Here is a 27,557-nt window from a genome sequence, read left to right as displayed (position 1 = left end):
AGCAGTGAAGCCGAACAGACTCCGGGGAATTCTTCGAATGCTTGCCTAAGCTCGTGACTACGAGAGAGTCTGGTATGTAACGTAGTATTTCAAGTTATGTACTCCGTACATACTCCGTACCTACTAGTAGTATTGGTGGCCAGGGTCATCGCAACCATTATTGCGCCACGAGCTGTCGGCATCACCAGTCACATCATGAGAGTTGTACGTCAAAGGAAGCTTTCTGTAGGATACCTCAAGCCATTGTCATCCCCTCGGTGAAATTTCTTGTACTTTTGTTATTTTATCAAGCCATGTTTGGCTTAAGGTGTGGCGGTCTTGTAATATCGCGGATAGTTGCCAGGTTAGACGTGCTTGGTATTATATCTCGTTAAGGACGCGAAGGTTTTGAATATGGATATTTATTAGACAGCGTATTATTCTAATACAAACGGAGTGAGTACACAAAAGAAAACAATAGACTAACTCATTTTTCTTGTTTGTCTTCCTGTGCTTTCTTTTCGTTTTCTTTCTTTATGCACTGGCACGGATATGTGGATAATGTGGATATATATAAATCTATTGCGGTTACCCTTCATATAAGTTACGCCACACCAGTGCATAACAAATGTCGTCACTGACCCAACCAATTTAATATATTACTACGTATTCTGCTTGAGCATCTATGCTCATATAAACATTTTATAAGAGAGATGATATCCCATGCCTTTGAAGATCAGTGGTTCCCACTTGACCACAAATCAATAGACCAGTGCTATGGCTCCACTGAGTAGAAATTTGATATATGACATATTTCGTCAAAGGTTTACTTATCAGTCCCTGGATAAGGATTATTCGAGTGCCGCATCTTAATTATCTATTTGCGGGGTAGAACATTTACGGAATGAACTCCTTCCTGCTCCTTTACGCAGGATATCATGACTGGCGAAAAGGAAGCTTTCATTCACTTCACGCTATTTCGTTTTCAAGTCGTCCCTCCCGTAATTACATCCATGGCCGTGAGTAGCGTAGTAGAGCGTGAGATAAAAAGTTCATTCCAGCTTTTCCGATCCTACAGCCAAAAAAAAGTAGAATTCCCGTAGGAAAATGGTTCAAGAAAAAAAACGATCATGCAAATTTATTTCCCCGTCACGGCACTAATAATCTAGTACTTCTTGCCCTGGCGCAGGACATCACCGAACTCCTCAAGAGGGCTGCGGATGAGCTTAGTCTCCTTCCAGAGGTTAGGAGTAAGGAAGCCGTAGGTGTTGACGACGGCAAGGAAGGTGGCCTTGAGGGTGTTCTCGAGGGTCTTGGTGGAACCGGAAGAGGAGGTGTAGGCATCCTGGACACCGGCAAGCTGGAGCAGACGCTTAACGGCGGGGGAGGCAACAAGGCCGGTACCACGGGGAGCGGGGATAAGCTATCGTAGGTTAGCATGCTACCTTCATTTCCGGAAATCGCGCATTTCGTGACATACTCTGACGGAGACGGAACCACACTTGGCGCTCTGCTTAACGGGCAGAGAGTGAGGCTCACCAAGGTTGCTACCCCAGTAACCGCGACGGACGGGGAGGACGGCGAGCTTGGCAATGGTGATAGCGGCACGGATGGCGGTAGCGACTTCCTTGGAGGTCTTGATACCGAGACCGATGTGGCCCTCAGAGTCACCAATGATGACGACGGCCTTGAAACGGGTACGCTGACCGGCACGGGTCTGCTTCTGGACGGGCTTGATCTGTAGAGGGAAAAAAAAGAACCGTCAGCGGCTGCCACTTGCAATTTCCCTAATATCCGCCCAAATCGCATCCATCGTGTATCAAATTCCAATTGCGCTTCCTCCACCATAAAAGAAAGATCTGCGCTTCCACACGAATTCCACTGGTCCAATCTTCCTTCGGATAAAAAGTTCGTTCCGTACCTTCATGACCTCATCCTTGAGCTTGGGGAGGAAGAAGTCCACAATCTGGTACTCCTTGATGGGCAGAGAGTGGAGGTAGATCTGCTCCATGCTGGTGATCTTGCCGGCCTTGACGAGACGACCGAGCTTGGTGACGGGCTGCCATTCCTTCTCCTCCTGCTTGCCGCCGCGACGACCACGACGACCACGGCCACGGCCACGGTCACCACCACGGTCACCGCGGGAACCGAATCCTCCACGTCCACGAGGAGCAGCGTCAGCCATGTTGGATATATATGGCGATTGAAAATGAACCGTACGGGGAGAGGTAACGGACGGGAGGGTGTCGTTGAGGGGTTGTCGACGTCGAGGTTGACTTTCGTCTCTCACTATCCACACACAACTGTTTGGCTCACGGAAATTTCGTGCGCTAACCGAGCCCACGGAAACCCTATACCCTAGGCGGTGAACCCGTTTGGGCAACCCGCTGACACTCGTATCATGTGACTTTGACTTCCCCCATTGGGAGATTTTTACTCCAATAGTCTGCGGGCGGTGGCGCTGATTGTCGTGATCCTGCTACTCTTATCGGCGGTCTGGGGGGTCATGTGTTTATTATCAAGCTATTAATTCTTTGTTGTCCTGTCCAGACTTTTCCTCAATCCCCCATCCCCCATTCCGTCGTCAACATTTTTCTCCCTGTGAGAGCCATCACCGCACTCAATTGAGCTTTATCAAGTCCAATTGACTTTTTAGTCCCCCTCGTTGGCAGCATGCTTCGTTGGTATATCTCCCCCAACCACATCCCGTCCGGTTCCTGACGCTAAAACTTTATCTCTCAATCCAGGTATCAGGCAAAGTTGGCTAAGCAGCCCATTCTCACAGCCAGTGTGACCAGCGCTGTATGATTGTGTTTCCGTTTTTCATGATCCGTCTTGTTTCTGACTTGCGACAGGTGCTTTTTGGTAGCGGTGATGTGCTCGCTCAGCAGGTAGTTGATCGCAAGGGTTTTGAGAAGCATGACTTTGCCAGAACCGGTCGCATGGCTCTGTACGGAGGAGGTAGGTCATTTACCACTTGGTAAGTGGTCTGTTTTACTGATCGTAACAGCTATCTTTGGTCCCGCTGCTACGACCTGGTACGGCTTTCTCCAACGCAACGTGGTCCTGAAGAATAGCAAGGCCACCATCGTTGCCCGGGTTGCGGCAGACCAGTGCTTATTCACTCCTACCCACCTCACCTGCTTCTTGACCTCCATGGCCATCATGGAAGGCTCGGACCCTATTGAGAAGTGGCGTAACAGCTTCCTCCCCAGCTACAAGGCCAATTTGACCATCTGGCCTCTGGTTCAGGGCGTCAACTTTGCTATCGTGCCATTGGAATATCGTGTGCTTGTTGTAAACCTGGTCAGCTTGGGTATGTGTCACTTATCTTCAGGGAAAGGTTTTGTATAGCACTAACACTATTACTTTTAGGTTGGAATTGCCTCCTGAGCATGATCAATAGCGGCGATCAATAAGTATATCCCTTTTTTTCCAATTGTTTGGAGACCTTACGTTTAGAGATACCCCTTGATTGTATAGCTGATACACCGAAGACTTTCTTGGAATTGTTCCGGGGTCATAGAGGTCTTTCTTCATTTCTCTGTATCTCTTAGGACTTGTTTTTCTTTGTTTCAAAATTTGGGGCGCAACATCTAGAACATTTCGGGTACAAAGTAGACGTCTTGGATCAAAGCGGATTAGTGACCATTATTGTTGCTATTCTTTGCGGGTACATAGATTTATAATTAGAAACTTCTTTTCTTGTTCCTGTCAGATTCAATGGATCGGTTTGTCTTCAGTCCGCATTGACTTATTGATCAGATCGATTATTAGGGCTGGGGTTTGGGGGAGTGCCGCATCAGCCTATAAGAGGCCTAGAAAGGTACCGTGGCCCAAACGGGTAAAGTGGCACTGTCGTCCAGCTGCCGCATCTCCAAACGCTTCAAAACTTCATATCGTCCCTTCCACAGGCTCACCTACGCCCCTATTAAAAGACGATAGACACCGTGGTTCTGCCCGGAGCAGACGATTAAAGTTATAAGACCGCCGCGCACGAGTCGCTTCGATACTGCCCCAGTTTATCCGGGTTGCTCTTTCCTGTCGGCTTTTCCCACCTTAAACACAAAATTTGCCTTCACCCACCGAGACTTTTTCCTCACCCCTCCGACAACGTTCTCGGCATTCTGATCACCGCAACGTCACTCCTATAATTTCGCTTGGCTTTATTTTCTCTCTAATCTCGATTATTTCACATCCACCATGGCCGCTGTCGCTGAAAACGGTCCCGTACCGGTGAACGACGAGAACACCGCGCCCGGCGTTGCCGCCCCCGAGCAGAAAGAGGAGACCGAGAAGACAAATGGCGACAACATCACAGTGTTCCATGACCCTGAGAACTTCAACGTGAAGCACCCTCTTATGCACGAGTGGACCCTGTGGTTCACCAAGCCTCCTAGCGGCAAGGTACGCAGTCTGACTCGCCAGTGGCCTGAAGACCACCAACACTAACGGTTTTTTTCCCCCCCCATTCACAGGGCGATAACTGGAACGACCTTTTGAAGGAAGTTGTCACATTCAACTCGGTTGAGGAATTCTGGGGAATTTACGTATGCTCCATTCCTGTTATCTCTCAACTCGGCGATGGCTGACCCATGTTACTATCATCAGAACAACATCACACCGACCTCTGAGTTGGGCCTCAAAGCAGACTACCACCTTTTCAAGAAGGGTATCCGGCCTGAGTGGGAAGATCCTCAGAACAAGCACGGCGGCAAGTGGTCGTATTCGTTCAAAGACAAGCGTTCCGTACCGATCGATGACCTGTGGCTGCACGCCCAACTGGCAGCCATTGGTGAGACTCTCGAGAACGATGGGGATAGCGAGGTTATGGGAGTCGTTGTGAATGTGCGTAAAGGTTTCTACCGTGTCGGTTTGTGGACACGGACTGTGGGCAAGAGTATTCCGGGAGACAAGAATGCCCGCACACCTGCCCAGGGCAAGGATGTTCTCGAATCCATCGGCCGCCGGTTTAAGGAAGTCCTGCGTCTGAACGAGGCAGACGTTGTGGAGTTCTCTGGACACACAGACAGTGCACACAGTGGTAGCACGAGGGCGAAGGCCAAGTACACTGTTTGAAGCGTTTCCGACATCGGGCGCTTCTTATTTACGATCTATCCCACATGAATGCCGCTTCTCTTGTTACGAGACGATGGAAGAATCTATGATCATGGCCAATAACGACGGGTTATCATGAAGGAAAGGATACTGGCTGGGGCCCCGCTCTCGCTTAGGACTCTACAGTGATGATGATCGTAGACGTCGACGGCATGTATCTGCTCCGTACGTATGACGAGGTTTATACCATTTGCTATTCGACTACTGTCTTCTTCATTTTCTTATGGCTGGACAAGGGGAATCTCTGATAGGAAAACAGAAAAAAAAGTGTTTCAAACTGCTTCTTCATGCTCTGTGCCTGCTCTCTTGATTATGCTGTTTTGTGCCTTAGTCCGTCTTGATGCGAGTCTTCTCTATAGATACCGTGCATTAGCAATGGAAAATATACCTTTTGACTTAAAAAACTTCTTTCACTCGCTTTCCTTGTGACCTGCCCTTGCGTTACTCGGCTGTTTCGTTTTCTGGGATGTGCCGTCCCTGCATAATGACCTGAAGGGAATTTTCCACAAAGGGCAACCGGGATACTATTCACTGTTGCCCTCAAGCTCTTCCACGACACATCGCGTCAACAGGCCGTCACCACTGTGAATGAAGGCTGCCTGCTACCCACCGCCTCCCTTCTGTTTCCTCTTTTCTTCTCTTTCAATCTTTTTTACCTTCCTTCTTCCATCTTAGCCTCAACACGACCCCCCCCTCACCTTCTTCCTTTTCTCCTTTCACAGCCTCAACAGCGTCGACCAGATCATTACAACTGACTGGATGGCCGATCAACGACACATCCGTCCACTTTACTCAGTGCGCTGAACTGGAAGTGCGATGATCAGCCATCCGGCTAGGTGTCGGGCCCGACTTTGTGTAGGATCTGGACGTTACTGCATGGTTGTTCCTACTTCTCCTCCCCTTCTCTGCCCCCTCCAGACGCATGTCGTATGAATTCGCTCCAGGACCTCAGGCCGTTCGGATTCTGCGCGTACGATCTGTAAGTCATACCCCTCTCTTCTCAGCGTTGTTCTCACTGACTGTGTCTGCTAGGCCCCTTTCCTCGCTCTCTACACTCCTCAACACGATCATTTCCTCTCCCCTCCTCTGCACCATAGAAGGCTTCCGTTGGCATGGATTCCTCCAGGCTGCAGACTATTGGAATTCCTCTGCTGGCGCAAGAAGCTGTAGGTGACACTCCTCTTCCTTCTCCGCACTGGTCTTGCTGACTGTGTTTATTAGCCACCCCCCCTTTTCCTCGCTCTCTACACTCCACTACGCCTGCACCTCCCTCATCTCTGCATGTGTAGCTTTGCATTGTACGAATTCGCTCCGGAGCCGCTGGCCGTTGGGATTCTGCGATGTACAAGTGGTAAGTAATGCTCCTCTTCCCCAAATCTATTCTCACTGACCACGCTTGATAGACCCCCTTTCCTCGCTCTCTCACCGTCTCTAACATTTAGCTTTCCCGGGTTCCGGTGGCTGGGTAGGTTGGGCGGGCCTGGAGTACTAACCACGCAGCACTAACCATCTAGCCTTCCCGGGTCCCGGTGGTTGGGTGGTTGGGTCGGGCCTGGGACATCCTTGTTTTGAAGAGAATCTGGTCAGTGAGATTCCCTTCCACCATCTAATGGTTTCACTTACACTAACGATGGTTACCTGATATGGCTCCACCATGTCGGCTATATTCAGTGCGCTAGTTGCTTGTTGCGGGTTGGAAATGATAGAACATACTTGTGTCTTTATATTTTGCCTAGTTGATTCTGGGGTTGAGAAAGATGGCGAAGTGGGTGCAAGGCAATGTAATTATACTAATGCAAATCTGGATGCTTTCAATCGTCTCTTTCCTGTAAACTTTGGGTACAAACTAGCAGCTTAAGAGCATATCGGAAATACGTGAGCACATGAGCTTCTCGTACATCTGAGCAATCTAAGCTGGTGACCGTATAATGAGAAATCACTGCCCCTACAGAACTATTGAAGTTTCAGCGCATAATGTACTAAACGAAATCATCACGTTAGCAACTGTTCCAACTGTATATCGACCATGATCGCTGGAAATGGAGAGTTTTAAAGTACCAAGACATTAACCATAGTACAAACGATATTAACGCCTAGGAAGACCGGATTATCTAGAGCAGGGAGAAAGGGCTTCTAAGAACTACCTATGAAAATAGCAAGATCTCCATAAATCCTGACCCTCACATATCCCGTATTGATTGATCTCCCACATCACCTTGAATAAAAACAGCGACGACGATTTTCATCTAACGTACCTTCAAGAGCCGCTAAGGACTGAACGGATTCATGTAGCTTTCTCTCTGCATTATTGCACGCGAGCAACGACATCGAGCAATACAAGGAGAAGATGAGTAACTTCATCCTTTATTTCAATCTCATATCCCATATGTGTGTTCTTGAAGTATGTATATCTCCCAGGACTCGGCCATACCTCCCTTGACATATCGTTTGCCATTCGAAGTTTATCGCAGCAAAAAGGATTTGATCAAATTATTCACGAAGGAAACAAGCACTTGATGAAGGGGTGGGCTGCGTTGGGTAATTGTTGGCTTATGGGCGATTTGTTGTTCGATTTGAAGGATTGGGGGGTTGGTAGTTGGTGGATTCTTGGTCTTGTGTTTGGCTTCTGAAGCGGAGTAGTCTGGTAGAAGGGAGTGTTTATGAAGAGTTGTGCTGGAATGAAGAGGTCGCTTTTTGCGTGGACGTTTGGAATTGGGGGGTTCATTGCCAAACCATGGTATGTGATGATGTTACCTCCTGACTGAGAAAATTTATCGAGGGAGAGCTCCATGTCGCAGCTAGATACAACAACTCACGAGCCCTCTACTACATTCTCACTCAATGGAAGCCCCAAGAGCAGGACTTAGATCTAACTTTGAAGAGAAGACCACGCTTCATTATAGTTCCGAGGGAGGGCAGTTGGATAACGTGAAGCTGCTGATTTCAGAGGGTCTGAGTGTGAACGCCTCAGGACTTTACTGGATCATCTCTGTACGTTATGCGGCGAGGACTCGAAATTCAAACGCCGAGTCTGTGGTGAAATATCTTATTAAGAAAGGAGCTGGAGTGAATTCGGCCACTTGGGCAGGAGAGCTGCCGATTTGGTACACAGCGGACAACAACAATGGCCGGAGCCTTTTATCGTTGCTGAGAGATGGGTCCAATGTGCATCAGCGAGATGAACGCGATGGAATGCTCTTGCATAAACTCGCGTGGGACTGACCTACCGGGGGCAAACACTCTTGTAGGTGAAGGTACAGAAATCAAAACCAGAAGTAATACAGGTACTTCGGTTTTGCACCGCGCAGCTGAAGCAGCAAAGGTCGACAAAGTAAAGTAGACTTTGAGCAACAGTGGCCTTGGTATCAATGATATGAACAGTTACGGCTGGACCCCGTTGACATTAGCTGCATCGAAGAATCGGGTTTCTATGGCGAGGTCCCTGGTTGAGAATGGTGCGGATATATCGACATCTTCTTCGTTAAGAAATTGTACTGCTTTGCATTTTGCAGCGGTTCATCATAGTATGGAGGATAATGAACTAGAATGGGACTGGTTATCGAATCAAAGATAGAATGGGACGTAACATGATATTTTGGATGATTTATTAGACTCAGAAGCTGGATATTGTCAGGTAGATTCTAGGGGATGCGAAGATCTATGATCCGTCAATGGAGAGTGACTTGGACTTAATGGAAACTGCTAAGATTGTCAGTCTTATAAGAGCATCGATGACGGCTTTTATACCCCCTTTGGTTTATGACTCGACGGTGATGGTAGGTATGTTAATGGCCGGACAACCCAGTGAGAGCTCAACCATGGGTTTGAATCTGTTTCGAATTATTCCTCAGAGACCAATAGCTGTTCAAGAACAACTTTGACGCATGGAGCGTATCCTTCAGTAGGATGACAAATCGGTACGGAGGATGTAAAATAACAATAGACGGGTAGATCCGTGGAAGAAAAGCCACACAGCTGGTGGGTGGGTTTCAAATGCATGGACCATACGGAGTATACAATTTTCAATCATGCACTACTATTACCATGATAATCTCTCCAGGAACAATGACACTATACGGCCTTGACTCTTTTGATTTCTAAAATAACGCCTGTTTTAATACGTAATTGACGGCAATCGAAACATAAATGGGAACGGATATTACGGCGTAATTTTCAAAGGTATGATCCATGTGGAAGTTGGATGTTTTGAGAGCTCGTGATGTCACTGCACCAAAACAAAGTTTTATACTATGCTATGCACGTCGCTGTCACAACTTTCTTCGAACCTCTCGAGGATTCATCAGACCAACCAGATCTGGCGCTTGGTCTTTGGCAAACCACAATGTATGATCAAGTAATACGAAAAGTCTAATGAGGACTCCTTGGCTTGGAAAAAAAAAGGAGGGATGTGCATGGTGGAGATGGAAGATCCCTCGTGTCCCTTCATACTCAGCAGTTTTCAAGCGCTGGTTGGGCAGATATTCAGCTAGCCTACGAACTGTGGGGCGTCGATCGAACCCTCAGCTCAATATTGATCGACATTATCACACCTAGAAAGGGGCGGAGAACGCGAGCTTTGACGCGAGCCAGGAAGAGAGGTCAATTAGCCCACGAAAGCGAACCTGAAAACCTTATAAGGGACAGACCCATCTCACTCCAACTGTGTTCTTGGATAACCTCCAAGAAGCCCATTTTGTTACTAAAGATATAATTCGTCTAAAACTCTTTAATCTATTACGCGTTGACCATGTCCTTGCCCGAGCATAGAAAACGTGCGGAGCGTGTCATCGTCCTATGTTTCGATGGCACGTCCAATACCTTCCAGGCAGATGGCACCGAAAGTAATATCTTAAAGATTTTCCGCATGCTCAAGCGTGACGATGACAACTTATGAATGTTCCCCACCCCCTCCTGTGCAGACGTACGGGTGTACTAACATTGAGTGCAGACTGCTACTATCAGCGTACCACAGCCCATTCTGCTGCCCTTGTAAAATATGTACTAACTGCGGAATAGCTGGTGTTGGAACCGAGATCTCTCCGACCTCTCTCAGCAGCAACCCTCTGCGACGTCGCAGTAAGCTCTTCAGCAGCAAGCTTGTCGACTCGGCCTTGGCTGTATCCTTCGACCAGCATGTCCTTGGGGGGTATAGATTCCTCATGCGACATTATCGCACCGGCTCCCAGATCTATATCTTCGGATTTTCTCGAGGAGCATACACGGCTCGCTTTTTGAACGAGATGCTGGACCACGCCGGGCTGCTGTCCGCCGATAACGAAGAGATGATCCCCTTCATTTGGGAGGCGTTTTCGTCCTACAAATTGACGGTTGGGGCCAAAAACCAACTAGAACGGGAGGAAAGTCAAAAAACATCGAAATTCTTGACGGCCTGCAGAGAAACGGTTTGTCGCGAAGTAGATCGGGTTCACTTCCTTGGTTTATTTGATACTGTCAACAGCACCGCCGAGTTTCAGGTCAACGCTGAAGTGAAGCCGGATTCTGAGATCATTAGACATGCATTGAGTATCGACGAACGCAGGGTCAAGTTTTACCCGGTCCTCATAGAACCCAAGAAGGAGTACCATTTCAGGATTCATCGACGCCTATGGCCATGGGGTTATAGAGGCTCAACAACCTGTGGCCAGGGAGGTGGTGATTCAGGTAAGCAAGATATTCAGGAAGTGTGGTTCCCCGGTTGCCATGCAGACGTGGGTGGAGGTTGGGACTTTTCTGAAGGTGAAGCTTGGAGGCTGTCCCATGGGCCACTTGTTTGGATGGTGCATGAAGCGCAGCGCGCTGGGCTTCGTTTCGACAAAGAAAAGCTCGATATGCTCGTGGGTATCGAGAAGCAACATAAAATTGATACTGTGGGCAAAATCAGCGAAAAGCTGGCTCGGGACAGCTCCGCGGATCTTGACACGTCCCTTCACCTTTCGAGCACAAAAGGCGTACTGCATGATAGTCTTGAAACGGGTGAAGGAACGGGCTTTTGGCGTCTGATGGAGCATATACCGTTCCGGCGTATGGTGCTCCAGGTCGATGGCTCGTGGAAACCCACTCGGTGGCCACTACATCGGGGAAGGAGCAGAGACGTTCCGAAATATGCGCAGATCCACGTCTCTGCAATTGAGCGGATGAAAGCTGACACAACCTACCGACCAATGAATGTTATTCTGGAGGGTCCTGCAGGTCGGAAGGATAAAGCCTCTGTCCAATTTGAGATCGGGGAGTGGAAAGTCTGGTGTCATAAAGGCGATCGCGTGCGAGAGGCGTACGTTCGTGAATACTAGTGTTGTGTATAAGTTGGATGTTGGAAGAGGTTTCTCTTTTAGGGTATTGCTTTGCACAAAAGTGGGATTGCTTTGTTATGAGGGGACGGCCAAGGATACAGATAATGAGTAAAACTAATTGAAATCATGGTCAGCCATATCCTTTACACCTTGCCTTCTTCTGTCAATGCTTGCTCGGTACATATATCAGGCAGTATCAGAACACCGGACATCCCTTTTTTCTGCGCTCCTTGACGGGTTAGTTAGTACCGGCTTCTTAATCTCATGGGAAAGTTGACCACGTTGGATTTTGATCCTTTTCGACCTAAACATTCAGAATGCAAAAGTATAAGTCATGCGTGTTTCACCTTTTCCAGTGTCAACTTGACCAACTCTCGATGATGGCCTAAGGCATCCGCCTGTCACTCCGATCTCGCGATGCAAAGAACCCTGCTGTGAGTCACGGCCTCAACCGGAATACGGACTGGAATTACCGTGTTCGGTATTGACTCGGCATTGTCGAAAACACCTTATTTTCAGCGATCCACGCACCTTGTCACTACAACCACGTCTCCTCGACCTGCCTCATTTAATCGACCAAAATAACTTCAAGTTCCTAGAGACAATCCCAGTAGTCTAGCGTAATTCAAAGTAATCACCATCTAAACCTCAGCTCTTCTCGTCTCCCAAAGGCATAATAACCAATGAACATAATCACATGACCAAAATCCACCATCAATCAATCTAGATTAGATGGGAATTGTGTGATCCACTCACAGAACCTTCAAATCAATACCCAACCTCACAGCCAAAATGACCGAATCCAACACCCCCCTGATCTTCGTGACAGGGAACAGAAACAAAGTCCTAGAAGTAAAAGCCATTTTGGGGCCCACGGTCACGCTCGAAGTCCTCGATATTAATCTCCCCGAGATCCAGGGCAGTGTGGAAGAAATTACACGGGAGAAATGTCGTGTGGCAGCTGAAACTGTAAGATAATGGATCAACTGTTTTGCTGAATGTTTAACCACTCGGCTCAGGTTGGAAAGGGACCGAGTGAGTATCTTGAATGATGGCGTTAATTGGTGTCCGTGGAATGTAGATAGGAGGGCCGGTGTTGGTTGAGGATTCGGCGCTTGAGATGCGCGCATTGGGTGGCTTGCCTGGGGCTTATGTGTATGTATCTTTTTTTCCCACTTGTCTCTGCTCGCCTCTGTACTTTGGGCTGTAGATATTTTGCTTTCTGTATGCGTGTGTCTGTAAGGAGAGAGAACAAGGAACTAACCAAACCATGTATATAATAAAGCAAAGCATTCGTGGAAACAATAGGCAACGAAGGCCTTAACAAAATCCTCTCAGCCTTCGACAATAAAACCGCCGAAGCAGTATGTACGTTCGGGTATTCCCCGGGACCAGGACATGAGCCTCTTCTATTCCAGGGTCGGTTGCAGGTATGTTACTTTTATTCAACGTCATGTGTAATTACTAGTGTTCGGCATCTAAATTCGACTAATTAAGGGACGAATCGTTCCGGCCAGGGGCGTTTCATCTTTTGGTAAGGATTACTTCTCGATTGAGTGGCTTGTTAATGTTAATCTTGATGTTGGTAGGCTGGGAGCCGATTTTTGAGGTCGAGGGGGAGGGGATAACGTTGGCGGAGATGGAGGTTGGCAAGAAGGTAGGTTTTCTTGTTTCCGATGGTATTTATGGTATAGTGTGAGGACGGGTGCTGACGGTATAGAATGGACTTTCGCATCGGTTTAAGGCATTGGTGAAGTTTAGGGAGTGGTTTTTGGATGCTAGGGGGCCTGCTTAGGGGCATTAGGGTGTTATATAGATCATTGGGCTTGAAGAATTCCTATAGAATTTATTGAGTAGAGTTATCTATATTATGTTGGCCGATATATGTCTTAATCCATGCATAGGTCGCCCATTAAATATCGCTTTCTGGAAGAGTAGGCGCATGTTGGCATATTAGTATGCTGGTAGAAATCTTATTCGGCCGATATATACTCATATCTCCCGGTTGGTAAACAAGACTACTCCAACAGACTTGAAACAAAATTGGGGAACCCAACAAGAGAGTATTACTCCAAATCCATACGGGCCCGCGAATGTGACAGTAGATTGGGATTAAATGGTGCAATTTTTAGCTCTCGCATTCCATTATCTCCCAAATATGAGAACAACCGGACATGCAGCAGAACTCCGGGACGGCATTTACTAAACCTAATTGATCTACTGGTCAAAGAGACTGCTGTCCTACCCCGATTCGTGGAGTGGTGGACCCAGCATGACTCAATGGAGTTAATAAAGGCTGTCTGTAACTGGATAGTTTCGAGATAGGCGTCGAATTCCTGGAAGCTCGATAAAGCCATATCGCTTTAAGTGAGTGCTTTGCTAACCTAATGGGTAATCATCGGAATGGGAAAGCCATTCAAGGCACGATTATTCCGTATATCCACGGAGTATATGCAGGTTTCTCAAGCCTAGATAGAGTATACCAATGCCGACAACCCAATCAAGCCAGTGTAGTTATAGTCTGCTAGGATTATTTGACCCTAGGGGTTCCTCAAATTGTACCACCCAGAGGAGTATAGTCACAGTTGATCCGAAGACAAAAGCCACCATGGGACCAGCCATACTGGACACGAGACCTATATCAGGGCCAGCATCTTTTGGCGTTAACCGCACGGTCAAAACTCAGTTCGTTTCAACGTCTGGATAGGTTACCAAGCTCGTCATTCAACGCCAAGTTCCTACCGCCCAGTCATTATCTCCAGCCAAGAAAGTCAAGAACGCCCAGATAGGGCTAACGGCATCACAGGCTTGCTATTGCGCCGCTCAATTCCCCATGAGGGGAAGCGAGCTCTTGGTTGAACCTAACGGCAGGAAAAGATAAAAAGGAGGATCACCCCCTCAATCCAGGAAATACACTTCCAGCGTTGCGACCGATCGCGTCAGACTGTATCAAACAAGACACGGGAATATTCCGGCTAAAGGAGATCGCCGCTCTTGCCAGTCGACGGAGCCAGGATGACTATAGGGATGCATGGAAACGGATACGCCCTCAGCCGGAGACGAGCCTGGACAAAGCAGCGAGGTCCCTGAATGGTTGTTGTGCAGGTAAGGCCACTAAACTCCAAGATGTTAGCCCCGGTGACGAATTGGGTGGGATTGATTTGGAGAAATGGGAGAGCGAAGTCGGAAGGCGCGGCCTGGGCGATAAGGCGTCAAGGCTCAAGTACTTAATCTCATCGGCCGCTATCCTCCGATCTAGGTTGGAGGCTGACTTGGTTGTCACTGCTGACCTTTTCCGATTTAATTTTTTTCCCTTATTTTCTTTTATTATCTTCCTTAATGGAGGGAGATATTATTGATATTAATAATGGTGTTTTGATTGTACTCTGACTGGTTTTCATGACACAGATATGCTTTCCACTACTTACTAAACACCGACCATTGTCTTTGACCCTCAGACGATGCCAAACCAACACCAAGCGAAATGAGCTCGCCCTGGCGGTTTGACCCGGCCGGACTCCCGATGGAACTCCGCCTATCGTCCTTCCAGTATCGTGACCACCTCCCTAGATGCCTACTACTAGTCGACGGCTAGCTACCCCAGCCAGCATAAGGGCATGGAATACGGATTCAACCCCGACTTAGAATCAGGATATTACTCAACAATAGTTGGGATGATTGGTCAAGTGCCATGCGCAACTTACATGGCTGATGGGTCGATCGATCAAGGATTGGGTTCCCCCCATCCCTCCGCCTTTCTGGGGTAGCATCGCATTGCTACGGAGTCCGACTACGACATGAGCAATAAACTTCGTGAACTGGGGAAAATTATTTACCGCACAGTATCTCAGCGTCCATGTGTTGCATCGACAGTGGTTATCACTTCCCGTCTGGGTACTTCGACGACATTCAAATGGGTCCACCACCGGACATCACGCGGGGTGAACCGCCGACAATGGGATGATTGGGAGTCGCTGATAAGTCCGAACACCTGGTCTGTCGTGTTTACGAATAATATGTACTGTGCTTATCTGCCAACATGCACGGCAAATCGACTCTTGTTAACTCCTCAGAATGGGTTTATGTTACCTAACAAAATTTCCGAATGCGGGTATACCGGTGGCGCTCGACGGTTGTTAATTGAAGACGCTTCATCAAACTAGACTAGGGGGCGCGTGCCGCACCCGAGGGAGGAGCTGATCAAAGACATTTTGCTGACCGAAGAATGGCGACAGTGTTCGCCCCCAGTGTGGGTGCTGATAAGGAAAAAAATCCCTGCATCATGCATTGTGTGTGCGATCACGAAAGGGGGCAAAAAGACAAAAAAATTTAAAAACATTTCTTCTGCTGAATCGAGAACATGACAGGCTTTTTTTTTAATTTTTTTTTCATTTACTTTTTTACTTTTTTTTTTTTTTTTACTCTTACTTTCTTTGAAACGGAATTTTTTTCGCCTGGGCGGCAAACTCCGACTGGTCAGTGATCTTGTGCCGGGCTTCGAGAATGCGCCAAGGAGCCAATCACAAGGATTTCCGGCATCCTCGACGGATGCTTAACCGTTCTTGTCATCTCTTGTCATATCTTCGCATCTCTCGTTTGGGGTTACATCCGAGGGCACGCTAACCCTTCCCCATCGTGCCCTCCATCGGTTTCTCGCCGTAATTTTGCCGGCGATGGAGCCTCCCAGCTTTTCATTGATCGCATAGGTCGCTTCGAATGATAAGACGGTCCCGCATCGGATCCCAGACCAGGCTTTCCCACTAGGAACGGGGAATATAAGGTGGCTCTCATTTCCTTCCTGAGTTCTTGACCTCGTGCGCAACCGTTGAGACGAATTCCTGTCCCGCAAAACTATCCCCTCTTGCTTCTAGGGGTTTTTTTTCGCCTGGTCTCCTTCACAATGTCTTCAGATCGTGATGTTGAGGTGACTCAGTAAGTGTCTTCTTCCGTCTTCCTCAGTCCTTGCTGCACTCGTGTTCGCCACTACTCATCTTATTCCTCCATTCACGACTAACCTCCATGCAGACAACAGGCCCAATACAATGCCACACATGTAATCGATGAAAAGGACGGCCTCGAGGCGAACGAAAAGGCTTTGGGGCCTACCCCGGATGGCGAAGAGCCCACACAAGATGAAATCAAGAACCTGCGTCATATTGCCGAGAACTTGCCCGTCTCTGCCTGGCTGGTCGCCATTGTCGAACTTTGCGAACGTTTCACATACTACGGTATGAGCGGTTTGTTCCAGAACTACGCGAACCTTCCTCTGGATGGTAGCCAAGGACGTGGTGCTCTAGGCCTCGGTCATCAGGGTGCAACTGGTCTTACCACCTTCAACCAGTTCTGGTGTTACGTCACTCCCATTGTTGGTGCTATTGTTGCCGATCAGTATCTTGGAAAATACAAGACCATCGTTGTCTTCTCCATTATCTATATGATTGGTTTGCTCATCCTGGTGTGCACTTCGATTCCCTCGTCTCTTGAACATGGTGCTGGTTTGGGAGGCTTCATCGTCGCCATCCTGATCGTTGGTCTGGGAACTGGTGGTATCAAGAGTAACGTGGCCCCTCTGGTATGTAATCACCTACGATCTTTGGATGCCGACTCATGCTGACATCCATGAAGATTGCCGACCAATACAAGCGGAAGAAGATGGCTATCACAACCATCGCTAAGACTGGCGAGCGGGTAGTCATTGATCCTGCCCTGACTATTCAACGTATCTACATGATTTTCTACGGCTGTATCAACGTTGGTTCTCTCTCGTTGCTGGCTACTCCTTACATGGAGAGAGATATCGGCTACTGGTCTGGTTATCTGCTTTGTCTGTGCATGTTCGCCTGCGGTTCCTGCGTGCTTATCATCGGACGCAAGTACTACGTCGTCCGCCCTCCCCAGGGTTCTATCATCACCAACGCCTTCAAGGCGCTGTGGATTATGGTCGTCAATCGTAATATGGACGCACCCAAGCCCACCTGGCAGGCCGAGCATGGTGGCAGCAACCCAAGGACCAACCTACCTTGGGACGACCACTTCATCGATGAGCTCAAGCGTGCCCTGGTTGCCTGCAAAGTCTTCGCCTTCTACCCCATCTACTGGGTCGTCTACGGTCAGTTCTCGAGTAACTTCGTCACTCAGGCCGATCAGATGGAGGGTCATGGTGTTCCCAACGACTTGATGCAGAACTTCGACCCCATCTCCATTATCGTCTTCATCCCGGTTCTGGAACTTACAGTCTACCCCGTGCTCCGTCGGTTCCACATCCAGTTCCGCCCTATTACCCGTATCGCTCTGGGTTTCATCGTCGCCTCTTTGGCCATGATGTACGCCGCTATTGTTCAGCATCTCATCTACTCTGCCGGACCCTGCTACGAGAGCCCTGGCTGTGACGCGTCCATCGTCAACGGACAGACCACTGGCAACCACGTGCACATTGCCATCCAGACCCCTGCCTACGTGTTCATCGGTCTTTCTGAGATTTTCGCATCGGTGTCCGGTCTTGAGTACGCGTACACCAAGGCACCCCCAACCATGAAGTCGTTTGTGCAGTCCATGTACCTCCTCACCAACGCCTTCGGTGCCGCCATTGCTGAGGCCCTGACTCCTGCCGCTTATGATCCCGCCATCATGTGGATGTTCGTCGGCCTTGCGGTTGCTTCGTTCCTCGCGGGTATCATCTTCTTCATCGTGTACCGCCATCTGAACTACACGGAAGACCAGATGAACGCTCTCGATGCCGATGATGATGTCGTAGCTGCGGCTCAGCAGCCGGAGGGCGAGAAGAAGAAGGAGGAGAACTACTAATTTTGTTTTGTACTATAATATTTTCCTTTCTCGTTTATTTTCACATAAATACTAATCTCTCGTTCCTGACCCGTGGTCGGACATACTTGATCTTGCGCGGGCACGCGTCATAGCACCTGCAGAGCAGATGAGACGAGTATAACGAGATAATGTATATACGAATCACGTTCGATCACGTTGAATCAATGAACACTTGACTCATTCCACGAATTTGCCTCTTCTTGCATCCCAATGACTCAGAGTAGAACCAGAACCACATGAATTTTCTGTACCAAACCAAAGACTTGGATCCCGGAGCTGGACCGATGGAGCGTGTCTTACCATGTGGACCCACACAGGATCAAAAATTAAACAGACCCAGATTAACCTCGGTGGGACCACCACGTTTTTGATGACAAGATTCCATCACAAATCCTCAAAGCTACCTTGCTATCTCAGTATTAGAGTCTAATACACATGAGACATCCATTAAACTTAAAGTACGAATTAACTCCGGGGTGACGCCGGGAAGGCCACAAAATGTTGTGGCCTGTTTTTTGAAGGTACATTTTCGTCGCATCTCCGTTCTGGCGTTGCTGCTTTAAAATGGCCACAGATAACAAAATTTACACAGCAATGGACAGCGGATGAACAGGCACGCTTTACCGCTTTTAGTTATTCTCGCTGCATTCTTCACAATGCGCTTCTATCCAAATTGACCTGTGATATCTAATCTCGTCTTCTGCCTACAACCAAAGCTTGACAGGCGTGTAGCTGAAAATGGCCAATATCCTTCGCTAGTAGAACTATTTTAATTAACCTAGTGGGCTTCCCACCAAAGTAAATATTAATTTACAGCTTCTGGGACTCATACTATAGAAAATATTCATACAGATCACTCGTCATCTTTCATATTATATCTACTTACATTCATCTCCCATTAACCTATCACACAAGACACTCTTTTCGCTACCGTACTCCGTACACAGTCCAGAACCTACCTATCAACCTCAACCCCATAACCACACGCGACCAATAAAAGAACCCCCAAACCCAGATCACTAATCCAACCCTCTAGCCCTAGACTAAACCCAGGAACCAGGAACGGCCCACCGAACCACCCCGACAGAACGAAAAGGAAGAGAAACAAAGCCCGACACAAATCCCCACCCACCAACGCCTTCCATCTCCACCGCCCGAACCTCCCTAATGCGGACTAATGCTAGGGCCAAGCTAAGCTTAAATTGTGCAATGTGGAGGAGACAATGCCAGTAGCCAATGGGAAGTCGGAGGACCGAACTCCGGCAATCAGATGTTTATGTTTGTCATCTTTTCGGAGAGCAAGCGGAACTCCGGGTTCCTTTCCTCAAGCCCTTTACCAGCCATCTGAATTTTTAATTTTTCGTCCGCGATCTGGTATGGTATGTAGTGGGTTTTTATTGAAGGGGCGTTTAGGGCAGGGTAATGGTATCATTTATGGATTTTGCTAATGGATTAGGTACATATATACGAGGTTTTCTTGCTTATCCAAGTTGCTGAGGTCGTATGAGTCTACTCTGTATGAGATGGATATATGTGAGTATACTCAGATATATTTGATATATCATATTTTGATTGCCATATGAGAGACAAGCTGAAATCCCTTGCTTTGTTCAGTGGCTTGTAGTTTATCCTTTAGTAACAATATATAACACAGCTGGAATTAGAATATTCTATGATTCCTACGGCCTTTTATATCAGAGCAAGGACTTAAAATAAAGGATATTTTATATTCTGTAATAACCCAGCTCTATAATTACTAGAGTATTTAACTAGGTAGCCTTATACAATAATATTAAATATGAAGAGAAGGAAGCAGGCAGAATTCTGATAACAATGTTAGTTTTGCGGGGAAGCCCGTAGATCAGATGATATTTAGTGAAGAGGCTGTCAAATATCATATTCCGTAGTAACTGAGAGTAATAAGTAAGTAAGTAGTATAAAATTATAAAACTCTTCTAAGAATCTTGTAGAGTTCCAGATTCAGATTCAGATTCTAGACTCGAATTAACCTAGAGACATAAAATAATGAAACCGTGGAGATCGTGCTAGACAACCCCGCTATTCCATCATGCATGTAGCCTTCGCCCAGGCTGGAGAGGACTAAGCTCGGTACGGACTCATGCTCCTTGTTTCCATGACTTTTTGTATCTGTTGGAATGTTTCTTCGTTACCAGCGTCCGTTGTTTCGATCAGGTTTAGTTGGCATTCCAGCTCGCCAATCGGTATATCTCAATAGCCACCGACCGTAAGAATAAACCATCGCCGCCCTTGGTCTCAGAGAGGGTTGGTCATGATGGCAAACATTGAACGTTCTTATTCCCAGAGCTACCCCGACGCCGAAGGGTATTTCGGTCAGTTTGGCGGCAATCATTATCCGCCTGGGGTTCGACCGGCGCTGGAAGAATTGGCCAACACTTATCAGGAGCTGCGTCAATCACCAGAATTCCAGCGCGAGCTCAACAAGGTGCGAATCGGACTGCAAGGGCGGCCGACACCGATACATTATCTCGAAACTATTTCGAAGGAGGTCGGGGGCGCTCAGATCTTCGTCAAACGGGAGGATTTGAATCACACGGGCGCGCACAAAATCAACCACTGTGTTGGCTTCGCACTTCTTGCGAAGAAATTGGGGAAGACGAAGCTGATTGCCGAGACCGGGGCCGGTCAACATGGCGTCGCGCTCGCCACTGCAGCGGCGTATTTTGGCCTTGAATGTGAAGTTCACATGGGCGAGATCGATATCAGTAAACAGAGGTCGAATGTCGGTCGCATGCAGCTGCTCGGCGCACGCGTAGTGCCAGCAACCACTGGCCAATCTGCCTTGAAGGAAGCGAGCGACTCCGCATTTAATGCATATGTAGAGCAGCATGCCCACGCGCTATATGCGATCGGATCGGCTATCGGGCCACATCCCTTCCCCATGATTGTTCGAGACTTCCAAGGTGTAGTTGGCCAAGAGGCCCGCGAGCAATTCCTTTCGATCACGAATGGTAGCTTGCCCGAGCATGTTGTTGCTTGCGTTGCAGGGGGCTCGAATGCGATGGGTATGTATTCAGGTTTCCTTGAGGATTCGGGGGTCGTTCTGCACGCCGTGGAACCGCTGGGCAAATCCGATGAACTCGGCCAACACGCGGCGACCTTATCCTATGGCAGACCGGGAACGTTGCATGGTGCCCGATCGATTGTGTTGCAGCAAGATGATGGTGCGCCTGCGAGTGTCTCGTCCGTGGCATCTGGGCTGGTCTACCCCGGCATCGGCCCGGAGATTGCGATGCTGCATCAAATCGGTCGGCTTTCCGTCGCAGCAATTTCCGATGAGGAAGTCATCAGTACCTTTTTCCGCATGGCAAAACTTGAGGGAATCATCCCTGCATTGGAAAGTGCGCATGCGGTAGCGTTCGCGATTCGATTGGCGTCGCAGCGCCCTTCGTCCGAAAGAATCCTGGTCAATCTTTCGGGGCGCGGCGACAAAGACGTTGACTACGTGCTTGAGAATTATGGGACAGGTGTATCTAGTCTCTAGCACATCAATGTAGACCTACGCGGTGCTATTAATCTTGGTATCTATGATAGGGATCACCTTAAACTACTTGTTAAGAGATAACACCTCCATTTGACTGCCTAAAGTATCTGGACACTCAAGGTGCTACTTGACTAAACAGGCCCTTATGTCCAGAGGTGCTCGTCACTCATTCCCACAATCTGCCGCTCTCCGACAACTTCAATCGACTTGATAATCTCATCTAGCCTATTCTTCTCCTCAGCAGATATCTCGACCACCTGGCAATTTTCTTCGACACGAGACTGCGCTGTGGCCCCAGGGATGGGGATTATCGTGCCACAATTATCTGTATTGGAATGAGCCCGAATCCATGCTAGAGCCAGTTGAGCTGAGGTGACACCTCGCTGCTTAGCAAAGGTGTCGACCTTTTCAACCAGTTCCAGGTTTTTGTGGAAGTTCTATCACAACTGTCAGCATCTATGGGGGAAAAAAGAGGAGAGAGGCTGAGAAGGGGATAGAAGAGGCGAGGTGAGAAATACCTCTGGCTGAAACCTGCCAAACAGGTGCCGAATGTCTCCCTGAGGAATATCCTCCAGCTTCGTGACATGTCCCGTCAAGAATCCATACCCCAGAGGAGCATAAGCAAGAATCGTCACACCATGCTCCTTGCAGGCCTCTGCCACCCCGTTAGTGAGCATCTCTGTACTCCACAAAGAGAACTCGATCTCCACAGCAGTAATAGGACACATCGCTGCTGCTCGGCGGATGGTGGTGGCCCCGACCTCCGATAAACCCACTCCCCCAATTTGGCCCTCGTCCACCAGTTCACTCAGGGCCCCCACCGTCTCCTCCAGAGGGACGTTCCGGTCCATACGGGCGGGGCCGAAGATGTCTATCTTTTTTACTCCCCCTAGGATCTCATTGCACTCGATGAAGCTCGACCGCACCCCTTCCCTCGTGTTCCGCGGGGTCAGCGTGGCGGCGTCGAAGCAGGCACGCACGAAGAGGGTCACTTTGGGTGCATCCTCCGGATACTTCTCGAAGTAGCGTCGCAGCAGCCATAGACCGGCGGTAGGAGGCTCAGGGGGCATTCCATAGATAGAGGAGCTAGACCAAAGAGTTGCGCCCCCAGCAATAGCGGCCTTCATGGCTGCAAAGGCTTGTTCATTAGGGGTCTTCGAGGGGCGCCAGGTCATTCCTAGCAGGCCGAAGCCGGTGTGAGGGAGGGATTTCGTGGAGGTCATGTCCATAGGGATAATTGGTATCTATTACTCTCAGGAGGAGGTTTTGATATTTTACATTCCCAACCTTTATGTCCGCCAAAGCAGTGATTTTATCATATAAATGATTTAGGGTGGATTTAAGACGGAATTAGGGTCGGATTAACGACTATCTCCAAGCCACGCTGTCAGGGTCAGTTTTTTATTCATCTTTTATCCTGGTCAATGGGAACCGTTAGAAGGCGAAAACTAAGCCCCGATAAAAGAGCCAAGTTAAGGTCCGGGTACCTTCAGGGCTTAACCACGGCCGTGACATGATCATAAATGAACGGGAGCTGAGAGGAACGCCCCAGATCGCTGAACGGGTTGAGATATATGGTGACTCTCATACAGAATACTACTGCCATGGATTCTAGTGAGCTAGTTTGTTAGATTGGAAGGTTTCTACGCACTCTATCATGAAGCAAAATACTTCTATAAATTACTTGAAGCATGATGAATCCTACCTGCTTACTTCGTTTCCTTATCAGGCCTCAAATCTAGGTATAAGCTATACCCTCTTTAATCAACAATAACTCCTATGATTGAATATACTGACTTAGCATGGCTCTTTTTGCCGAAAAGCAAGAACAGTATAGAATTCTATGGCGCTAGCAAAATCTACCGGCATCCATTGCTCTTTTACTTGCATATCTTGGTGGCATACATACATACTATATTTGTCATTCTCTTTGTAGAAGAGAAATTGTAGTAGGTGAAGATTGTCTATCTCTAATATCGGGTGAATACTAAGTAGAGCTGAGCGAAGTATGAATGCTCAAGCGATAAATACAATGGTCTCACCGTGATCATGGCCGCATAAAGTAGGGACAGGACAAGGCTGAAGACGAGACTGTGCAGTCAGGCTTGTTTTACCGCTCTTTCAAAACCAAGCAAAGAGTTCAGCTAAAGACAATCCAGACAGGACGCTGGGGTTCATAGAAGGATATGAATCAATATAACTAATAGTCAAGCTAAATCATCAACACGACTAGCAGGAATGGAAGCAGTTAGTCTGGTCGGTACCATCGTTCAGTTCACGCAGATTGGGCTGGAATTCTTCAGCCGCTTCTTCGCCTTATGCCGATCCGCAAATGGAACGCTTGAGGAGATTTCTGAACAGGAAAAACACGCCCAAGTACTCTTATAGCACATTGCTGATCTAGAAGCTCTTTCTCCTACCCAAAGCTACAATGAAGAGACCATCGCCTGCCGTAAAATCCTCGAACAGCTGTTGCGCATGGTGGACTCAACAAAAGGAAATGGAAACCGCGCATTGTCTCCAATCTCAAGGCTGCGGTTTGGACGATGAAGATCAAACATCGAGTTGAACATCTAAATCGCCAGCTGGATTGCTCGATACAGGGCCTTCAATTGTAGGTGGTTTTACCTTTGTCCTTTGTATATTGGGAGCGTGTCTCTTTTCTTTTCTTTTCTTTTCTTTTCTTTTTGAATCAATCCATGTTCAGTATGGTTTTCCACAGAGCCCGGGCTAATCTGAAACCAGGGGGATGGGTGTTCGACAGACAGAAGGACTCGAGTCGCTGCGCGACCAGATCAAGAATCTGACATTGCTGTTAAAACAATCGTTAGAGCCATCGCATTCTCTGAAGCCAAAAGATCTGGGGCACCCATGGAAGACGGGAACCCCTGATCAAGATATCCGTATCGATGATGGTCTAGATCCACGTTACTCTCTCCCTCTGGACCTTTGCTCTTCCCCTAAGGTATATATCACCATCGGATATGTTAGCCAAGACTAAATGGTCATTATAGGCATTCTTGAAGCTTCTTCAGCACAAGTTCTAGCACAAGCACCTTCCTGGATTAGACTTGGTAAGAAACGCTCATCTGGAGCTTTGGATATTCCTTATGAGACCCGAGACGTGGAGGCCATACCCTTCGCAGGCGAGGCTTTACCGGCTCCCATTTCCGGGAAATCTTCGCAGCAGCAAAAGCAAAGTAAACCCCTGCAGCCAGAGAAGTCAAATGGCGACGCGTTATCTATAGAGAGAGTGTATCACCGGCTTACCATGAAATGGGAGCCTCTGGTAAACATCACCCACCGGTATCTTTACTGTCGCTCCATCATGCACAGGGGCGCACCGTCGTCATTTACACCAGAAATCACGATTCCCGTCGAGGACATATGTCCTAGGCACAATAATGAGGGAATAGTACGTGCTGACTATGGCGATCAAGACTATCATCAAGATCCGTACTTTAAACAATTTGGAGGCTACAACACGTTCCGTGCAATTGTATTATTGTTCTTTCCGGGAGTATATTTCAAGATTCTTGGCCAACAATCCTTCATAGCCGATGAGCGGGGAAGTATGGTCCACGATTAAGACACCGCTATGCATCGACTTGGAAGCACCCTTACAGATGCTATTGATAGATATAGGGTCGAAGTATATCGCGCCGCACAAGTAGCAGGCGTCGAGCTTCCTGATGACGTCCTCAACTTCCTGAAAGAGCAGAAAGAAAAGCAATCAGAAAACGAACTGGTTGAAATGGCTAGAAACGTGGATTTCAGCAGAACTAGTTTCTTGTTTCTTACCAGATTCGGTGGTGCGAGACATGGAGGATATGCAGGGTGGTCGGTGATCACTGCCTAATTCCTAAGCCAGAGATCAAATACTTTGAGATAATGTGGCCTTGAAGCCGTCAGAGTCATGGTGTATGAAAGGATGATGCATTAAGATTAGTCCATTCCGGCCACTTTGACTAATTATGGAACCTGTTGGTGATCAATACGTCAACAGATTGTGGTAGGCAACTTGGGCGCTGTCGATTTCCATCTTAAGTACGGAATATTGGATATTATTTCTGGGTTCGGGTTCGGGTTCGGTTTTTTTAGGCAGTCAACGGCCTCGACTATCAATTCTGTCGCGGAGTTCTGCAGTAGACACCCTAATATGGTGCTTGGTACGAGTACGCGGGTTTGATCGACAGTGTGGATCTCGCTTCGATATTGAATCAACTCTATTGGTTAATTGAGTTACTTGGAACTTTCCCCTGCTCTGCAACGACAAGAACATACGCCACGGCATATGCAATACAACAACTATCATTGGCGCAGATTCTGCTCCTTAATCCAGTGGACTATGACGATCGCAAACGCTACAAGGCTCTAATCATGAAAAGAGGGCCCGGCGCGCAGCAACAGAGGAAAATCTGGGGGCAGTGTTGATATTGAGGATGCCTATTCCCGTACCTGTCATTGAGTTCGCAGACTCAAAGATAGGCTTTAGGTACGAGTACGAATTGTGAAGAGATCCACAATTGCGTATGATAAAGAATGTCATCAGCTAGTGATACCAGGTCTTAGCTTACCTGACAGTCCAAGTTTCACATAAGGAGCATAACTTGCCTGTGCCATGCAAAATGCTGTCTGTGCTTTCACCGGACTTTATAAATATCTTTCTGCCGTCCGATAAATTGACATACAATTGTATTCTCTAAGCCGATTAAACTTATACTAGCCTTCTTATACCTACGCAAACGAAAACTCGAATATGAAATTCTCCATCCTCTCTACTGCACTGACATTGGCTCTGGCCTCTGCCAACCCTCACTATGGGCAATGGAAGCCCGCTGGGGCAAACGACTGTACGATGGAAGGTGCCTGAACTCTTGTTTACATAGTTGCTGATATGTGTCAGTTCGAGGTCCTTGTCCCATGATGAACACTCTAGCAAACCATGGCTTCCTTCCCCACGACGGTAGAAACATCACACGAAACACTATCATTAAAGGACTATCAGCGGCCCTCAATTTCAACGCTTCACTCGCGAGCCTGATGTTTGACATGGCTATCGTTGTTAACCCAGAGCCCAACGCTACGTTCTTTACTCTGTACGACACCCAATAGCCCCCATCAGTTTGCCGAAACAGGCTAATCCTGACACATAAACAGTGATCAACTCAACAAACACAATCTGTTAGAACATGACGCAAGTTTGAGGTCAGTTCGCATATCCTTCTAGATTTGTTCTATCAAACCTTTCCAACTCATTGCACCAAAATACCAAGAGCTAATCCCTTTAAAGTCGGACCGACGCCTACTTCGGCAACAACCATGTCTTCAACAAGACAATCTTCGAAGAAACAAAGAAGTACTGGACCGAACCCACCCTGGATGCCAATATGTTAGCCAACAGCAAGTTGGCTCGCCAGATCAGCTCTAAAGCATATAATCCCACCTATACATTCACGTCTTCGATGGAACAATTCAGTCTCGGCGAGGTTGCTGCTCCCATTATCGCGTTCGGTGATATTCAGAACGGAAAGGTCAACAGAACTCTGGTAGAATATTTCTTCGGTAAGTTCATTCTACTACTATCGTCTATCACCTCTCTAATATTAATCTTAGAAAATGAACGTCTTCCGACTGAGCTGGGATGGTCCCGGCGAGAGGAGGTTGTTGGTCTGATGGACATTATGGGAGTGACGCAGATGATTGGAAATGCCACCAACCTTATCACTCCTGCTAAGGAGTCTCGTGCCGCTAGACGCCGAGACTTGCATTCTGGTCTTGGGCTTTAGATATGATTGTTCCTACTTTGGGACAAAGGATGG

At 47.9% G+C, this 27,557-nt stretch overlaps 12 protein-coding genes across 12 annotated transcripts; 10 read left to right on the top strand and 2 right to left on the bottom strand.

Moving 5' to 3' along the window:
* Positions 1-918: 918 nt before the first annotated feature.
* Positions 919-2,250, bottom strand: BDV38DRAFT_237122 (40S ribosomal protein uS5). The gene is made up of 3 exons (XM_032053544.1): positions 1,901-2,250; positions 1,460-1,717; positions 919-1,402 (listed from the first exon to the last, which is right to left on the bottom strand). The coding sequence occupies exons 1-3, from the start codon at positions 2,162-2,164 to the stop codon at positions 1,145-1,147; spliced, it is 780 nt and encodes a 259-aa protein (XP_031917638.1). The 5' UTR covers positions 2,165-2,250; the 3' UTR covers positions 919-1,144.
* Positions 2,251-2,520: 270 nt separating this feature from the next.
* BDV38DRAFT_237118 (Mpv17/PMP22 family protein) lies at positions 2,521-3,691 on the top strand. The gene is made up of 5 exons (XM_032053543.1): positions 2,521-2,663; positions 2,727-2,781; positions 2,835-2,940; positions 2,990-3,295; positions 3,355-3,691. Exons 1-5 carry the CDS (start codon positions 2,653-2,655, stop codon positions 3,396-3,398), a joined length of 522 nt encoding a protein of 173 aa, XP_031917637.1. The 5' UTR covers positions 2,521-2,652; the 3' UTR covers positions 3,399-3,691.
* A 193-nt stretch (positions 3,692-3,884) lies between these two features.
* Positions 3,885-5,587, top strand: BDV38DRAFT_237115 (eukaryotic translation initiation factor 4E). The gene is made up of 3 exons (XM_032053542.1): positions 3,885-4,386; positions 4,458-4,529; positions 4,591-5,587. The coding sequence occupies exons 1-3, from the start codon at positions 4,183-4,185 to the stop codon at positions 5,056-5,058; spliced, it is 744 nt and encodes a 247-aa protein (XP_031917635.1). The 5' UTR covers positions 3,885-4,182; the 3' UTR covers positions 5,059-5,587.
* Positions 5,164-5,587, top strand: BDV38DRAFT_189590 (uncharacterized protein). Its single transcript, XM_032052239.1, has one exon. It carries the CDS (start codon positions 5,269-5,271, stop codon positions 5,524-5,526), a length of 258 nt encoding a protein of 85 aa, XP_031917636.1. The 5' UTR covers positions 5,164-5,268; the 3' UTR covers positions 5,527-5,587.
* A 231-nt stretch (positions 5,588-5,818) lies between these two features.
* BDV38DRAFT_237114 (uncharacterized protein) lies at positions 5,819-6,479 on the top strand. Its single transcript, XM_032053541.1, has 3 exons — positions 5,819-6,076; positions 6,130-6,263; positions 6,319-6,479. Exons 1-3 carry the CDS (start codon positions 6,027-6,029, stop codon positions 6,384-6,386), a joined length of 252 nt encoding a protein of 83 aa, XP_031917634.1. The 5' UTR covers positions 5,819-6,026; the 3' UTR covers positions 6,387-6,479.
* A 3,365-nt stretch (positions 6,480-9,844) lies between these two features.
* On the top strand, positions 9,845-11,387 carry BDV38DRAFT_268372 (T6SS phospholipase effector Tle1-like catalytic domain-containing protein; the record flags this gene model as incomplete). The annotated part of the gene is made up of 2 exons (XM_032056758.1): positions 9,845-9,938; positions 10,114-11,387. The coding sequence occupies 2 exons, from the start codon at positions 9,845-9,847 to the stop codon at positions 11,385-11,387; spliced, it is 1,368 nt and encodes a 455-aa protein (XP_031917633.1).
* A 792-nt stretch (positions 11,388-12,179) lies between these two features.
* Positions 12,180-13,182, top strand: BDV38DRAFT_268371 (non-canonical purine NTP pyrophosphatase; the record flags this gene model as incomplete). Its single annotated transcript, XM_032056757.1, has 6 exons — positions 12,180-12,356; positions 12,469-12,542; positions 12,673-12,817; positions 12,885-12,921; positions 12,977-13,044; positions 13,108-13,182. 6 exons carry the CDS (start codon positions 12,180-12,182, stop codon positions 13,180-13,182), a joined length of 576 nt encoding a protein of 191 aa, XP_031917632.1.
* A 3,105-nt stretch (positions 13,183-16,287) lies between these two features.
* BDV38DRAFT_278922 (peptide MFS transporter) lies at positions 16,288-18,191 on the top strand (the record flags this gene model as incomplete). Its single annotated transcript, XM_032058863.1, has 3 exons — positions 16,288-16,319; positions 16,413-16,959; positions 17,013-18,191. The coding sequence occupies 3 exons, from the start codon at positions 16,288-16,290 to the stop codon at positions 18,189-18,191; spliced, it is 1,758 nt and encodes a 585-aa protein (XP_031917631.1).
* A 2,314-nt stretch (positions 18,192-20,505) lies between these two features.
* BDV38DRAFT_268369 (tryptophan synthase subunit beta) lies at positions 20,506-21,735 on the top strand (the record flags this gene model as incomplete). The annotated part of the gene is made up of 1 exon (XM_032056756.1): positions 20,506-21,735. One exon carries the CDS (start codon positions 20,506-20,508, stop codon positions 21,733-21,735), a length of 1,230 nt encoding a protein of 409 aa, XP_031917630.1.
* Positions 21,573-23,020, bottom strand: BDV38DRAFT_296242 (aldo/keto reductase family protein). Its single transcript, XM_032062896.1, has 2 exons — positions 22,254-23,020; positions 21,573-22,172 (listed from the first exon to the last, which is right to left on the bottom strand). The coding sequence occupies exons 1-2, from the start codon at positions 22,962-22,964 to the stop codon at positions 21,879-21,881; spliced, it is 1,005 nt and encodes a 334-aa protein (XP_031917629.1). The 5' UTR covers positions 22,965-23,020; the 3' UTR covers positions 21,573-21,878.
* A 1,261-nt stretch (positions 23,021-24,281) lies between these two features.
* Positions 24,282-25,324, top strand: BDV38DRAFT_278919 (uncharacterized protein; the record flags this gene model as incomplete). Its single annotated transcript, XM_032058862.1, has 3 exons — positions 24,282-24,349; positions 24,481-24,650; positions 24,750-25,324. The coding sequence occupies 3 exons, from the start codon at positions 24,282-24,284 to the stop codon at positions 25,322-25,324; spliced, it is 813 nt and encodes a 270-aa protein (XP_031917628.1).
* Positions 25,325-26,302: 978 nt separating this feature from the next.
* BDV38DRAFT_296238 (peroxidase family protein) lies at positions 26,303-27,524 on the top strand (the record flags this gene model as incomplete). The annotated part of the gene is made up of 5 exons (XM_032062895.1): positions 26,303-26,588; positions 26,642-26,834; positions 26,896-26,943; positions 27,029-27,300; positions 27,352-27,524. The coding sequence occupies exons 1-5, from the start codon at positions 26,495-26,497 to the stop codon at positions 27,522-27,524; spliced, it is 780 nt and encodes a 259-aa protein (XP_031917627.1). The 5' UTR covers positions 26,303-26,494.
* Between the last annotated feature and the right edge of the window lie 33 nt (positions 27,525-27,557).

The sequence above is a fragment of the Aspergillus pseudotamarii genome, assembly GCF_009193445.1.
Source record: "Aspergillus pseudotamarii strain CBS 117625 unplaced genomic scaffold BDV38scaffold_7, whole genome shotgun sequence".
Classification (NCBI taxonomy): Eukaryota; Fungi; Ascomycota; class Eurotiomycetes; order Eurotiales; family Aspergillaceae; genus Aspergillus; species Aspergillus pseudotamarii.
This window is presented reverse-complemented; position numbering and strand designations above follow the sequence as displayed.

What these genes read in the sequence shown, in the direction of transcription:
- BDV38DRAFT_237122 (XM_032053544.1), bottom strand. Translation starts at nt 2,164, where the DNA reads ATGGCTGACGCTGCTCCTCGTGGACGTGGAGGATTCGGTTCCCGCGGT. An exon ending in TCAAGGATGAGGTCATGAAG is followed by an intron (nt 1,718 to 1,900) that starts GTACGGAACGAA and finishes TTCCCTCTACAG; the next exon opens with ATCAAGCCCGTCCAGAAGCA. An exon ending in GTGGTTCCGTCTCCGTCAGA is followed by an intron (nt 1,403 to 1,459) that starts GTATGTCACGAA and finishes AACCTACGATAG; the next exon opens with CTTATCCCCGCTCCCCGTGG.
- BDV38DRAFT_237118 (XM_032053543.1), top strand. An exon ending in CAGCCAGTGTGACCAGCGCT is followed by an intron (nt 2,782 to 2,834) that starts GTATGATTGTGT and finishes GACTTGCGACAG; the next exon opens with GTGCTTTTTGGTAGCGGTGA. An exon ending in TGTAAACCTGGTCAGCTTGG is followed by an intron (nt 3,296 to 3,354) that starts GTATGTGTCACT and finishes TATTACTTTTAG; the next exon opens with GTTGGAATTGCCTCCTGAGC.
- BDV38DRAFT_237115 (XM_032053542.1), top strand. Translation starts at nt 4,183, where the DNA reads ATGGCCGCTGTCGCTGAAAACGGTCCCGTACCGGTGAACGACGAGAAC. An exon ending in CCAAGCCTCCTAGCGGCAAG is followed by an intron (nt 4,387 to 4,457) that starts GTACGCAGTCTG and finishes CCCCATTCACAG; the next exon opens with GGCGATAACTGGAACGACCT. An exon ending in AGGAATTCTGGGGAATTTAC is followed by an intron (nt 4,530 to 4,590) that starts GTATGCTCCATT and finishes TACTATCATCAG; the next exon opens with AACAACATCACACCGACCTC.
- BDV38DRAFT_189590 (XM_032052239.1), top strand. Translation starts at nt 5,269, where the DNA reads ATGACGAGGTTTATACCATTTGCTATTCGACTACTGTCTTCTTCATTT.
- BDV38DRAFT_237114 (XM_032053541.1), top strand. Translation starts at nt 6,027, where the DNA reads ATGAATTCGCTCCAGGACCTCAGGCCGTTCGGATTCTGCGCGTACGAT. An exon ending in GGATTCTGCGCGTACGATCT is followed by an intron (nt 6,077 to 6,129) that starts GTAAGTCATACC and finishes TGTGTCTGCTAG; the next exon opens with GCCCCTTTCCTCGCTCTCTA. An exon ending in CTCTGCTGGCGCAAGAAGCT is followed by an intron (nt 6,264 to 6,318) that starts GTAGGTGACACT and finishes TGTGTTTATTAG; the next exon opens with CCACCCCCCCTTTTCCTCGC.
- BDV38DRAFT_296242 (XM_032062896.1), bottom strand. Translation starts at nt 22,964, where the DNA reads ATGGACATGACCTCCACGAAATCCCTCCCTCACACCGGCTTCGGCCTG. An exon ending in TTGGCAGGTTTCAGCCAGAG is followed by an intron (nt 22,173 to 22,253) that starts GTATTTCTCACC and finishes CAGTTGTGATAG; the next exon opens with AACTTCCACAAAAACCTGGA.